Source organism: Cervus elaphus, chromosome 27 (genome assembly GCF_910594005.1).
Source record: "Cervus elaphus chromosome 27, mCerEla1.1, whole genome shotgun sequence".
In the NCBI taxonomy this organism is placed as follows: Eukaryota; Metazoa; Chordata; class Mammalia; order Artiodactyla; family Cervidae; genus Cervus; species Cervus elaphus.
The window spans coordinates 56,638,110-56,650,994 of NC_057841.1; the positions used below are offsets into that span (position 1 = coordinate 56,638,110).

Genomic DNA, 12,885 nt, shown 5'->3' on the forward strand with positions numbered 1-12,885 from the left:
GGAACGTGCCATCCCTGAGCAGCTTCTGTAGATATGGAGAAGCCAACACACTCCTTATCTTAAGTCCCAATGTGTTTCCCTGAAGCATAACTCTAAAATGGGTCTGTGTGTTTGTCTGAGATGTCACAGGGCAGAGAAAGAAGTTGGAAAACTGCCTTCTGCTCACAGCCACACAGACTCAGGAAGCCAGTCTGAGAGAAGGTCTCTGGAGTCTCCTGAGAAAGTCAGTTCTCCTCTATGGAAGGAGCCACAGGGTTTCCTATGGCAATACTAGAGCCTAACTCCCAGCCCTACAAGTTCTGGAAGGTGGAGTAATCTTGACACATCAAGCAACCAATTGGAAGCTCTGTTTACTTCTGGAAGGAAAATGGAAAGATCAAATTAAATAAGGTGACTGAGGTTACTTTAAAAACTGAAAGGGGCATCCACATGTCAATTAGTACTGACAGTAGTAGAAATATGGGGTAAACCTTGTTTTTAAGATGCTTCTGCCAAATCTTTTAACTCTTGTTAAAAGTAATTCATATCAATGTATGACAAAACCCACTGAAATGTTGTGAAGTAATAAAAAAAAAAAAAAAGTAATTGTGAGGATTAGCTTACAATAATGATATATACATATTCACATAAGGCTGAGCACCGAAGAATTGATGCTTTTGAATTGCACTGCTGGGGAAGACTCTTGAGAGTCCCTTGGACTGCAAGGAGATCAAACCAGTCCATCCTAAAGGAAATCAGTCCTGAATATTCACTGGGAGGACTGATGCTGAAGCTGAAGCTTCAGTACTTTGGCCACCTGATGAGAAGAGCTGATTCATTGGAAAAGACCCTGATGCTGGATAGATTGAAGGCAGGAGAAGGGGGCAACAGAGGATGAGATGGTTGGATGGCATCATTGGCTCAATGCACATGAATCTGAGCAAACTCCGGGAGAGAGTGAAGGACAGGGAAGTCTGGTGTGTAGCAACCCATGGGGTTGCAAAGAGTCAGACACGACTTCTTTCTTTTATGCAAGAAAAAGCTTTTTCTTCTGAATTATAAAAGTATAAAAGTTATCATCCTCTGAGATGCTTTCTAACATTAGAAATGCCAAGTTCCAATATGTTAAGCCTTCTATATCTTTATCAAAATGATAGAATGACGCTCACTTGGCACTTATCTAACTCACTACTATGTTTAAGGGAAATTAAATCACCCAAGCCACCAAATCAAATTTGGTGATTTGATTAAAACACCAAATCGCCCACAGCTGCTTCCCTGCCCCCTAGGGAAGCAGGCTTAGGCTATTCCTTGAACAAGATTGGGAGGGGGCGCCTGCCACAGGCTACTGGTTGGATGTTCCTGTAGGTGTTGGTCAGCATGTTCAATCTGACCAAAACAGGAAGTAGTATTAGGCCAATCAGAATCTTTCCTCTGGAATTTGAAAGGAAGAGATGGTGGGAAAAGGTAACGAATCATCCAGGAAGAACAAAGAACAATAAAAGAGTGAAACTGCATAAATACACATTGCTAAGCAGGGTCAACAAAATAACCTGATTTTTCAAGTCACATTAGGTGCTAAAGAGTGGTCCTCCTGTCTTCCCATGAGTACATCTTCCTTACAGCCATATCTATCCAGTCTTAATCTTGAACAGAAATCCTTGATGCTAGCTTAACCAAGTCTGTTGCTTTAACCAAAAGAATCTGACTCATACTGATTTCGTTTTCTTGTCACTTAGCAAAGTGAATACCTCCACACACAGCTCGAAGTAACAAGTAAAACAAATATTTGTGATACCTACAATTTATGAAAACTGCACAAGCCAGGACGTTCAATACCTTTCTGGAAACACAGAACATCCATTTCCCTCAAGATATTTTTAAAACGTCAAGAGTTTTTTGAGAGTTCTTTATCATGACAGCTCATATATAATAGAACTGAAAGAACCGATCAGTTTGGTTTTTAAAATGGATACATTTTTGGCTCAAACACTAACAAAACCTCTATTATCCATAAAAAAAACAAAACTATTTTTAAAGAAAAAATCAAACAAATTGTTTATACTTTTAATGGAAGGCACATTCTACCACCTGTAGTTTCACTGCATGGAAAAGCTCTCTTTAGAAAAAAGGACGTAAGCCAAAAATTTACTTAGAGTTAAATTATGAGTAAATACAAGTAATTTCAAAGATTTATGGATATTTTCCATAGTATTTTCTTCCTTATCTACAGAGATGTGTGTAGGCTGCTGTGTTGTGCTCATTCGTGTCCAACTCTTTGCAACCCCATGGGCTGTAGCCCACCAGGCTCCTCTGTCCATGGGATTTCCCAGGCAAGAATACTGGAGTGAGTTGACATTTCCTCCTCTGGGGGATCTTCCCAACCCAGGGACTGAACCCACATCTCTTGCGTCTTCTGCACTGGCAGGCAGAGTCTTTACCACCGCACCACCTAGGAAGACCTACCTATAAGTTAGGGATGTGCATGCTACAGAGCTTAGCAATCCACCTTCTGGGGCTATATGCTTGTTCTCAGGCATTCAGGGAAATTTATATTAGCGGTATCCCAGTGTTTCAAACATGTAGGTACAGGGTCAGTCCAAAATTGTCAGGGTCAGTCCAGTTCTGGACTTTGGCTTCTGTGGTCCGATGAAGAGAAAGAGGTAACAGGGAAACAAAAGGAAATAGGAAAAAAAATCAAAGGACCAAGAGAGACTGATGTTTGAGTGTAAGTTATTAAATGAGAAAAAGAATGTGCACACTTTGAGATTCATAATAGTGCCCAGTGCAATAGTTCTAAATGGATGAACTACGATCTTGAAACAGATTGAACTTTGAATGTTATATCAGAATATATAATGATTGTGGAAGGTTAAGAATTAAAAGAAAAGAAAGGAAAGGAAAAGAAAAGGTTCAGGAAATTTCATATAATACCATTTATTCTATCATATTTTGGAGAATTTTTCGAATAGCAGCCAAGCAGTCAAGCCATTTGATATCCATAAACTCATATATCCACCCCCACCCCTAGCACACCAAGGACCAGCACACCAAATGAATATTTGTAAGTAAGTCCCAAGAACTAAGGATGCTTTTCACAGTAGTTTCTTCATTCTCTACAAAGTTGGGAGCATGACAAAACCATCTTATAATTGCACTTGTGGGCTAGCTAATTTAATGCCAGCTGAAGCAGAGATCCATTAACCAAATCAGAAGCATCAGGTGAAGGGAGACCTCAACAGCAACCAGTTCAGCACCAGGGGAGAGGACAGGCTCATCCACTCTTCAGAAGGATTGATGGCCCGCTCCCCCCCCACACACCGGTCTCCCTGTACCGGCAGTGACCTCTGCTTCCTTCCTGATCCCCCGGTAGCTAGAAAGGAAGAGACGCATGGCAGTTAATGCGAAGAAATCTCCCTTCCTCAAGCACTCTCAGGCTTCCTTTCTCCTGTGGGCTAGGAGCCTTCTATCTACTCAGTGGACCAGAGGAGAGAAAATACACCAGGAAATGCTTTTACTTCAGAGGTAGATTTGCAAACCTTTTAGCATTTGTAGTGCTGGATTTGAGATGCAGCAGCTTGTTTTCCAAAGACAGCTTTTTTTCTAGCAGTGTTCTCTTTTCCTGGGAGAAAATAAGATACAATTTTTGCTTATTTCTTGTCCTCGGTGTGTGTGTGTGTGTGTGTTTCGCAAGGCATTCTTGCAAACTGTTCACTAAAGATGCTTCTTGTAATACCAGAAGTATGTTTTGAACTCAAGAGTTAATTTCGTACGGAGCTGTTACAGTCCACCCCAGTGGCCCAGGCAGGCATTCTCCTGTATGGTTTCAGCTCAGTACAGTTCAGTCGCTCAGTCGTGTCCGACTCTTTGTGACCCCACGGACTGCAGCACGCCAGGCCTCCCTGTCCATCACCAACTCCCGGAGTTTGCTCAAACTCATGTGCATTGAGTCCGTGATGCCATCCAACCATCTCATCCTCTATCGTCCCTTTACAAGTAGCTGCACGACAGGTCAAGACTAGGTGTCTTCACCGCCCTCCATTGTCTGGAGACCTTGGCTCCTTTCCTAGCCCACTTCTCGGGCAAATTTCCCTTGTGTCTCTCCATCCCACCCCAAACGCTAACTGCTCATCTCTCTCTAGGCACTGGTTCTCCCATCATTCCACCTGCTTCTCCTACATTAGTCTCAGTTATTGGTATCCAAGGACACTGTTCTGCTGGTCTTGATACCTACCTCTCACATGGCAACTGTCAGAAGGTAGAAAAGTAGTAAATGTATTTTTAGTGAAGGCACAAAGCCACAAGTGATAAAGTCACTTCCTAATTAGGATGGAACAGAAATTTTGACATTTTGAAAGAATACCTAAAGAAATGTCTTAATGTTATTATTAAACCAAACTCTTTCCATCCAAGAGGAAAACAGACATACCCATGAAAAACGAAGCTGTCGTGATTGTACTCTTTTTTATATTTGATGGAAACAGATGTTTTGACACTATTTGCAATGCTGGTTAAAATCATACCTCCTGCAGAATTTGTAAACTACAAGACAGCCATTGTAGCAAAAAGATCAGAATGTCTTTGGACACGCACTGACCTGGTTTTGAAACTTGGTGACTATAATTTTTGCCAAGGCTTTAACCTCTCTAGTTCTTATCACAGTTAAGAAAAATTAACCAAAACTTATGGTTCAACATACATGATTTTAATGTCATATTGGGTCATTGCTTAATAACCTGACCCAAGGAATTTTTTTAATTCTCTTGGAGAATTTCTTTGTGTTTGACTTTAGTATTTATTATTTGACTAGAACCCTGAGTTTGTGAAGTTGCGTGTTAATTTGTGGGTTTCTGCCTGGTAGAAAAGTAATTCCAAAGGTTACGGTTTCTTCTCTTGAAGAATATTAACTACTTTTGTATCTAACCCAGTAATCCTATCCTATGTTCTTTTTTTCAAAATGCATGTAAATAGCCAATTTCAAAAAATATTTTATTTAAATCAGCTTTACCATCTTACTGGTTCCTTCATTACATAGGGAGTTGAATAAAACATCTGACATGTATTCATTCTATATCTGAGTCATTTTTTTGACTTTTTGAACATCTCTAAACTAAGGATAATACCACCTACATTGAAATGTTGGGATGATTGGGATGTATGTGAAAGATCCACATGCTTCTCTGGAACATATTTGAACCTCAATATATAATAATTTGAAGATACCAAGTATGTCATACCTTATGTGTGCTGTTATTTTTAAAATTTATACCAGCTTTTCCAAAACTTTTCTGTGGCATTCTGGTTTTATATACATATACATGTATATTGTTCTGGTGTAGTCCTAGTTGATCTGAGGGAACAAGATACTCTGAAAGTTTATTATGATATTTGGATCACCAAAGAAACATATCACTTATAATATTTTGAATTTATAGGAATAAAAATGGTGTTTTAACAAACATTCCTCCTAATGGACTTACTCTCCATTAATGGATTTTTATAACAAGGGTTTAAGGAGACCAGACAGCTGGACAAGCAAATATTCTACCTCGGTCAAGGCTCCAGTATTTAGCTTGAAATTTTTTTAAAATTCTTATTTTATATTTGAGTATAGCTGATTTACAATGTTGTGTTAGTTTCAGGTGTAAAGTGGTTCAGTTATACATACATCCATTCTTTTTCACATTCTTTTCGTGGGTAGGTTATTTACGGAATATTGAGTAGAATTCCCTGTGCTATACAGTAGGTCCTTGAAGCTTGGACTCTTTAATGTTTCCTCTCTGACAACAGGGAAGATCACATTCCATCAGTTAGCACTTTTCACTTTTCAGGGACAGCATTTCTGGAAAGGAAAGCATCCACAGCGCCACCCAGTGGACAATACACTCTTGCCCAAACCACACCTCTGAAGAGCTCGCGTTCCCTCACCCTATTTACTGAAGACGGCTTCCCTGATAGCCCAGTTGGTAAAGAATCCACCTGCAGTGCAGGAGACCCCGGTTCGATTCCTGGGTCAGGAAGATCCCCTGGAGAAGGGATTGGCTACCCACTGAAGGATTCTTGGGCTTCCCTTGTGGCTCAGCGGGTAAAGAATCTGCCTGCAATGTGGGAGGCCTGGTTCCATCCCTGGGCTGGGAAGATCCCCTGGAGAAGGGAAAGCCTGCCCACTCAATTCTGGCCTGGAGGACTACAGTCCATGGGATCACAAAGAGTCGGACACGGCTGAGTGACTTTCACCTCACCACTTCATTTATTGATCAAGGTGAAGTGGACACCAATTTAAATCATTGCCATATGTTAACATCTAAATGATTCAGGAATCACGGATATCCTTTTTATCCCACATCAGAGAAGCTGGGGGCCTAACAGAAAGGGTTGCAAACTGCTAACTGGTGGACTGTGGAATAGTTCCTTGTTCACACGGTCCTCGTTTATAAAATGATGACGAGGAATTAGCTGGTCTCAAAAGCACCTCTGAGCTCTAAAATTCTAATAGAGCTAAATCAATGACACTGGAAAACAAATACGACGCCACAGTAGTGCACGGCTAGCCAAAGGAACATATGCCATATTAAAATGCTCTTATTGGGCGTTTTGCTGGCTTATCACTGTGTTTATGGGATTCATTCTCACTGCATTCCTGATTAAAGTGGGACAGATGGTGAAGGTTTTAAGTAATGTGTTCATTACCAGACCTCATACCACTAATGGCTATTTACTGGAGCAGTGGCTTGTCCAAGTGAGTAGAAGATGAATCCTTCTCCGGGGGATGCTCACCACCAGGGCAGTATTTACCAACCTTTGTTGGGGATGTTCATTTTTAATTTTCATTTCGTTTTGAACACATGTCTTTTTCTTGTTAATACTAAGGTATTAAGAGTAACCCTTCCTCATTCTGATACACACTCCCCTCCTGAGAAACCCTTCATCACAGCCCGTATTGCTCAGTATCTCCTTAAAACAAGAAGCTGCCAAGCTTTGCTTCTTATATTTGTTTGATCATTTTACAAATATAATGTATCCTTAAACTAAGCATGTTAAAAAACATTCTTTCACATTTTCTTTCCACTGCATCCCCATCTACCTCCACCTCCCAGAGATCCCCAAAGACTCTGCTTTAGGAAGTCACTGAGCTAGAATGTTCTGGAAGGTTCCTGCATGTCCCTCCTGAACCTTAGGCATCCTGTCCACCTACTGTGTCACAAATCTCCTCGAGAGAGCTTTCCATTAAGGGTCAAAATCAAGACGAATGCCAGGCCGTCACTTCTCCAAATGTCTGCCTGTATCTAAGCTGCTTAACCTCATTCTGGGGTCCGTTCCCCTGCTTTCAGTAGGATGTCAGCTTCCCTGCAGACCCCTGTGAGGATGAGTGAAAGGAGGGCTGGGAAGTTCCTGGAGTCTCACACGACCCAGATACATTATATTGCAATCTCCACAAAGAGACAGTATCCAGTCCACTCCAAATAGGTATCTAGCCCCTAGCTCTGCCTGGTACATGGTAGGAGCTCAAATATTTGTTGAATATATAGTGCAGTGAATATATCCCAGAATTCTGAGATGACCTCACATCCAGGGCAAATTTCCTTGGGTTTCTAGAAGACAGAAATTACATTCCATTATTTTTTGTTAATTTTCAGGGACTGACAGCTGGCCACTAAACATGACCCAGTGTTACTGGGTTTGAGGTAATTGCAAACCTAAATTCAAACGTCAAGCTGGTTAATCAAGTAGTTTAATTAAGCAACTCTATTTGAATTGAGGAAAGGAATTGTCTTCCCTTCCTCAATGCAAATATTCCTTGCGCTATCTTAGTTTGCCAAACAATTTTGTTGTTGTTTAGTCGCTAAGTCATGTCCAACTCTTTGTGACCCCATGGATTATAGCCTGTCAGGCTCCTCTGTCAATGGGATTTTATTAGAGGACGAATATTCTTTTTTAAAAAGCTTTTTATTTTGTATTGGACTACAGCCAGTTAGCAATGTGATAGTTTCGGGTGGACTGTAAAGGGATTCAGCCATATATATATATACACACACATGTATCCATTCTCCCCAAACTCCCCTCCCATCCAGGCTGCCACATAACACTGAGCAGAGTTCCTTAGGCTTTACAGTAGGTCCTTGTTAGTTATCCATTTTAAATGTATAGCAGTGTGTATGTCAGTCCCAAACTCCCTAATTACCCCTTCCCCGTCCTCTCCCCATCCTGGAACCATAAGTTCATTTTTTAAGCCTATGAGTCTGTTTCTGTTTTGTGAATAAGTTCACTTGCATCATTTCTTTTCAGGTTCTGCACATAAGGGATGCCATACGCTACTTCTCCTTCTCTGTCTGACTTACTTCACTCAGTATGACGATCTCTAGGCCCATCCATGTTGCTCTAAATGGTTTACTTCATTCTTTTTAATGTCTGGGTGATACTCCATTGTATATATGTACCATATCTTCTTTATCTATTTGCAGGATAAATATTCTAGCACTGCAAAGTATTCATCCAAACGTTCCAGTTTGTCCAAACATCTAACTTATAAACTGTTACATGTGGGCAAACCAGCTACTTGAGGACATTCCAGCCCTGTATTTTGGCTAAAGTAAAACACTGAACATCGCCCACCGTGCAACACAAATGTAGCCGTAGATTATTATTATTAGATTCAGTTAAGTTTAGGCTTCTAAACTAGGTCCTCATAGGACCTTCATTAAGATCACAAATTCAGTCAAACTCACAGATATAAATTAAATTCTTAGGAAATATGTAAAAAATTGATCAAACTTTTTTCTCAGGCAAATATCTTGAATGTTGAAACATCATGCTTTGGAAGTGACATTTCTAGGAAAGGGAAAGTCACTCAGTCATGTCCGACTCTTTGCAACCCCATGGACTGTAGCCCGCCAGGCTCCTCTGTCCATGGAATTCTCCAGGCAAGAATACTAGAGTGGGTAGCTGTTCCCTTCTCCAGGGGATCTTCCTGACCCAGGGATTGAGCCCAGGTCTCCTGTATTGGAGGCAGATTCTTTACAAAGCCCCCAGGGAAGCCCTAATATTTCTAAAATAGCCTCAATTCAAGCAGATTCATAAAACAAAATAAGGCTGAGAAGAGTGGAGGCAAATTGGCAAATTCATATAATAAATATAAAAACATATTGAGAAGAGGGCAGCAGAGGATGAGATGGTTAGATAGCACCATCATCAATGGACATGAATCTGCAAATTCCAGGACAGCGTGAAGGACAGAGACTCAGTGGACATGAATTTGAGTAAACTTTGGGATGAAGGACAGAGGAGCCTGGCACGCTGCAGTCTGTAGGGTCAGAGTCTTGACTGGACAATGACAATAGCATTGGGCAATATTTACCAGAAGTTAAAAAAGTCTGTATTCTTATCTACTCTAACTCAAAGATGCCAACTGTCTATTGGTTTATTATAAAAAAAATATTCCATGGCTTGTCTGAATTCTGAATTCTAAGGCATGCCAAATGAATGTATGTGCTCACTTTTTGTGTGTATTTGGAGGGCCAGCTACTTAAAGGAGTGCTGCATAAAACTTTTAATAATTTTTGTTCTATTATTATTCTTCCCTAAATTGTCTCTTTTGAAAGTTACAATTTCCATAGAATGTCTTATTTGTGAACTATGTCTGTCCTATGCCAGGCATAGGTTTTTACAAACCTAAAGGGAACACGGTTGGCCAAAAATAAACCCTCTATTGACTAGTACATAGTGCTTACGACTGCAGGGATTCACTACACTATTACTAGTAGGAGATGGACTTTGCGATCTTTTCCATTATTTCTATTCATGGCCTCACCTAGTTCCCCTTTCTCAGCCATACATTTACTAGGGGAAAAAAGTGACAGATAATATGACTGCAGTGTTTGTAGAAAGGTAAATCAGTAACTACAACACACATCATATTAAATGTGTAAGGCAAGAAACGAACATTACTGAGCACATTCTAAGATCTTCAGCTACAAAGAGTACTTTCACTTCATGCTACTTACTTTCATATTATTTTCATTCATTCTCATCGAACCATGTCACGAAGAAGCACCTTTAATTCTCCAAGGGCCTACCTTTTCCATTCTCTGTATAAGATTCTCCAACTCTGTGATTTGATTATGTTTTTCTTCAAGCTTCTCAGCCATTTGATCCAGATTTTCAACATGTTGTTTCAATTTCTGTTCTTTTTCAAGTTTGTCAACCTTTGGTTAGAAAAGCAGTTGTCAGACCATTGTTTTACCTAAACTTATACAGATATTATCTCTTGCTGTAATTTATATATCTATATATACATTAATAATTTACACATGTTTAGAATTACTTCTGTGAATTCAGTCTTCCTTTAAAATAAACCTGGTAGACTACAACAACACTAAGTCAATGGAGAATTTATAATACATAAATATTATTTCTGGAAGTTGATATTTGTTACTAAAAAGCATCCTCTCTGAAAGAGGGACAGAAAGAAAAGACAGTGGTTTTTAAAAAGCAACACTTTTGAATTTTTCTCAACAAAACTTCCATAGAACAAAACCAAGATCTTATGTATTCAAGTAAAAACTGTTCTATTTTTAATCAGAAATTGTCATAAAAGCAGAATATTTATCTCCACGGTGTCAGGGGGTTATCTCTGAGCCACTGAGCCTAGGACTTATACTAAAAGTCTTTAGCAGACAGGCCCTAGGCCACACGTGGGAGTGTTCCAACTGACTTACAACTGACATGAGTGCAGACATCTGCTTCTGTACTTAATAGGACTTGAGATTTTTCCATGTGAAAAAAAAAAGGAGTGTCTGATTTCCCTCGAACACAATAGGTGGGCATTCCTGCCCCGGAAGTCCAGGCTGGGCAGAGTCCCTCTTGCAGGGACACGGGCACTTCCGTCCACCTGCTCACTCATTCACTCAGTTACTTCACCTGCACCCTGCATGCCTACGAGTCTGTGACCGTCACCCCCAGAGCCAGAAGCTTGAGGGCGTGTCACCTAGGCAGTGGGGTTCCTACCATGCTCCCCAGGGACCTTCCTAGGGCTGGAGCTGGCAGAGACTCAGACGCCCCACCCAAGCCTGAATGAGCTTTCCTGTTTTGAGTTTTGACAAACACACATACACACATTTCCCCTCTTCCCCAGTCCTGGATACATTCTCCAGATTCAGTTTTATTGGTCTTAGGATACACTGTTCAGCTTTAAAAACAAACAAAAGTGTATGTGTATGATATACAGACATTCATATAATATTATATGATTTTAATGTATATATGCATATGTTAAAATATAGAAATAAAAAATATAATTTAATATGAAATATATATGTACATATATACATTCTTTTGTTTCCTCTGAAGAATCTTTCCAGGACCAAAACAATTTTGAACCTATTTATCAAGCCCAACTTTTTCATTAAAAAAAATTTTTTTTTAATATTTATTTTTTTAACTAGTTAATTAATTTGGCTGCACCAGGTCTTAGATGCGACACGCAAGATCTTTGGCTGCGGCACGTGGACTCAGCTGCATGTGAGTACGTGGGATCCAGTTCCCTGACCAGGGATCGAACCTGGGCCCCCTGTATTGGAAGTGCAGTCTTAGCCACTAGACCCCCGGGGAAGTCCCCAAACTTTTTCATTTTAGAGTCAAGTCCAGAGAGACAGAATGACTCAAACGGGGTCCCCTAGTTAGCCAAAGGCAGAACCAGAAGAGAAGCCACGGGCCCGTGTTGTGGGGCCAGCCCTGATTTCTAGGCTGACTGGCATGACCTCTTTCCCGCCGGCATTCTGTAGGGCTCTGGGCAAGAGGGGCAACAGAGCAGCTTGGTAACATCCAGGTACCAAGTACCAGGGCTGAGGGGAGGCCAGGGCAGAAGACGGGCACACTGCCCTTCCCGGGGCCTGCCTAGTCACGTGGCCATTGCTTATTTCACATCTAACTCCTCCCTAAAAGGGAGACTTGGACAACTTGGGGGTTAGTTCAGTCGGCAAGCTGCCAGCTCAGTACCTGGAGGAAGTGCCTACTGTCCTCATGCTTTTTTCTAACTTCTTCAGACTGCGTTTGATAGTTTTCCAATAATCTCTGGGCCACATTTCTCAGAGCCGCTGCTCCTGCTTCTCTGGAGGCTTCGAGCTGGAAACAAAAGGTCACCGTGCGCACTTTGACATGAACAATAAGAAGGGTTACAGACAGGGCAGTTTGAGGGGCAACCAACCAAAAACACAGTCTGCAACCATACCATTTGCACTTTCATAGACAATGGCTAGGAGGAAAGATGCTGTTACCTGGTAAGAAGAAAACATAAAATGAGAAGGCCCTATTTACTGGGGCTGTCATGAAGGTGATTAGCACTGGGCAGCCGAGCAAGAGCCAAGAACAACACCCTGCATTAAAGACCACACCCTGTAAAGTGTTCCCTGGCGCCCCATTGGCTTATACACAAATTTGCAAGCGTTTTATCATCAGTGGCCACGACAGTACTAAAAATGTATTTCCTGAAATAGAAGCTGGACAAGATTGAAGTACTAGGTGCAATAAAGATAAAGTGTCATGAATCTTTCAAGGATTTCACCTAAGAAATAATCAAGGATGGCTACAAAGATTTACCTCCTAAATCACTGTAAGACTGTGTACATGCTAAGTTGCTTCAGCCATGTCCGACTCTTTGCGACCCTGTGGACTGTAGCCTGTTAGGCTCTTCTGTCCATGGGATTCTCCAGGCAAGAACACTAGAGTGGATTGCCATGCCCTCCTTCAGGGGATTGAATCCCGACCCAGGGATCGAACCTGTGTTTCTTACGTCTCCTGCATTGGCAGGTGGGTTCTTTACCAGTAGCACCACTTGGTAAGCCCCATAAAACTGTATGTAAAATAAGCCAAAAAAAAAAAGAAACTATAAGGCACCAACAATAGATTAGC

General features: G+C 41.0%; 1 protein-coding gene across 2 annotated transcripts in view; it reads right to left on the reverse strand.

Moving 5' to 3' along the window:
• Positions 1-12,885, reverse strand: part of CCDC68 (coiled-coil domain containing 68) — a 54,127-nt gene that overhangs the window by 18,469 nt on the left and 22,773 nt on the right. For both annotated transcript variants that reach the window (XM_043889446.1, XM_043889445.1), the window contains 3 exons: positions 11,974-12,099; positions 10,053-10,181; positions 3,519-3,601 (listed from right to left, as the gene is read on the reverse strand). In XM_043889446.1, coding sequence (XP_043745381.1) covers positions 3,519-3,601; positions 10,053-10,181; positions 11,974-12,099 — 338 coding nt within the window. The remainder of the gene's footprint in view (positions 1-3,518; positions 3,602-10,052; positions 10,182-11,973; positions 12,100-12,885) is intronic.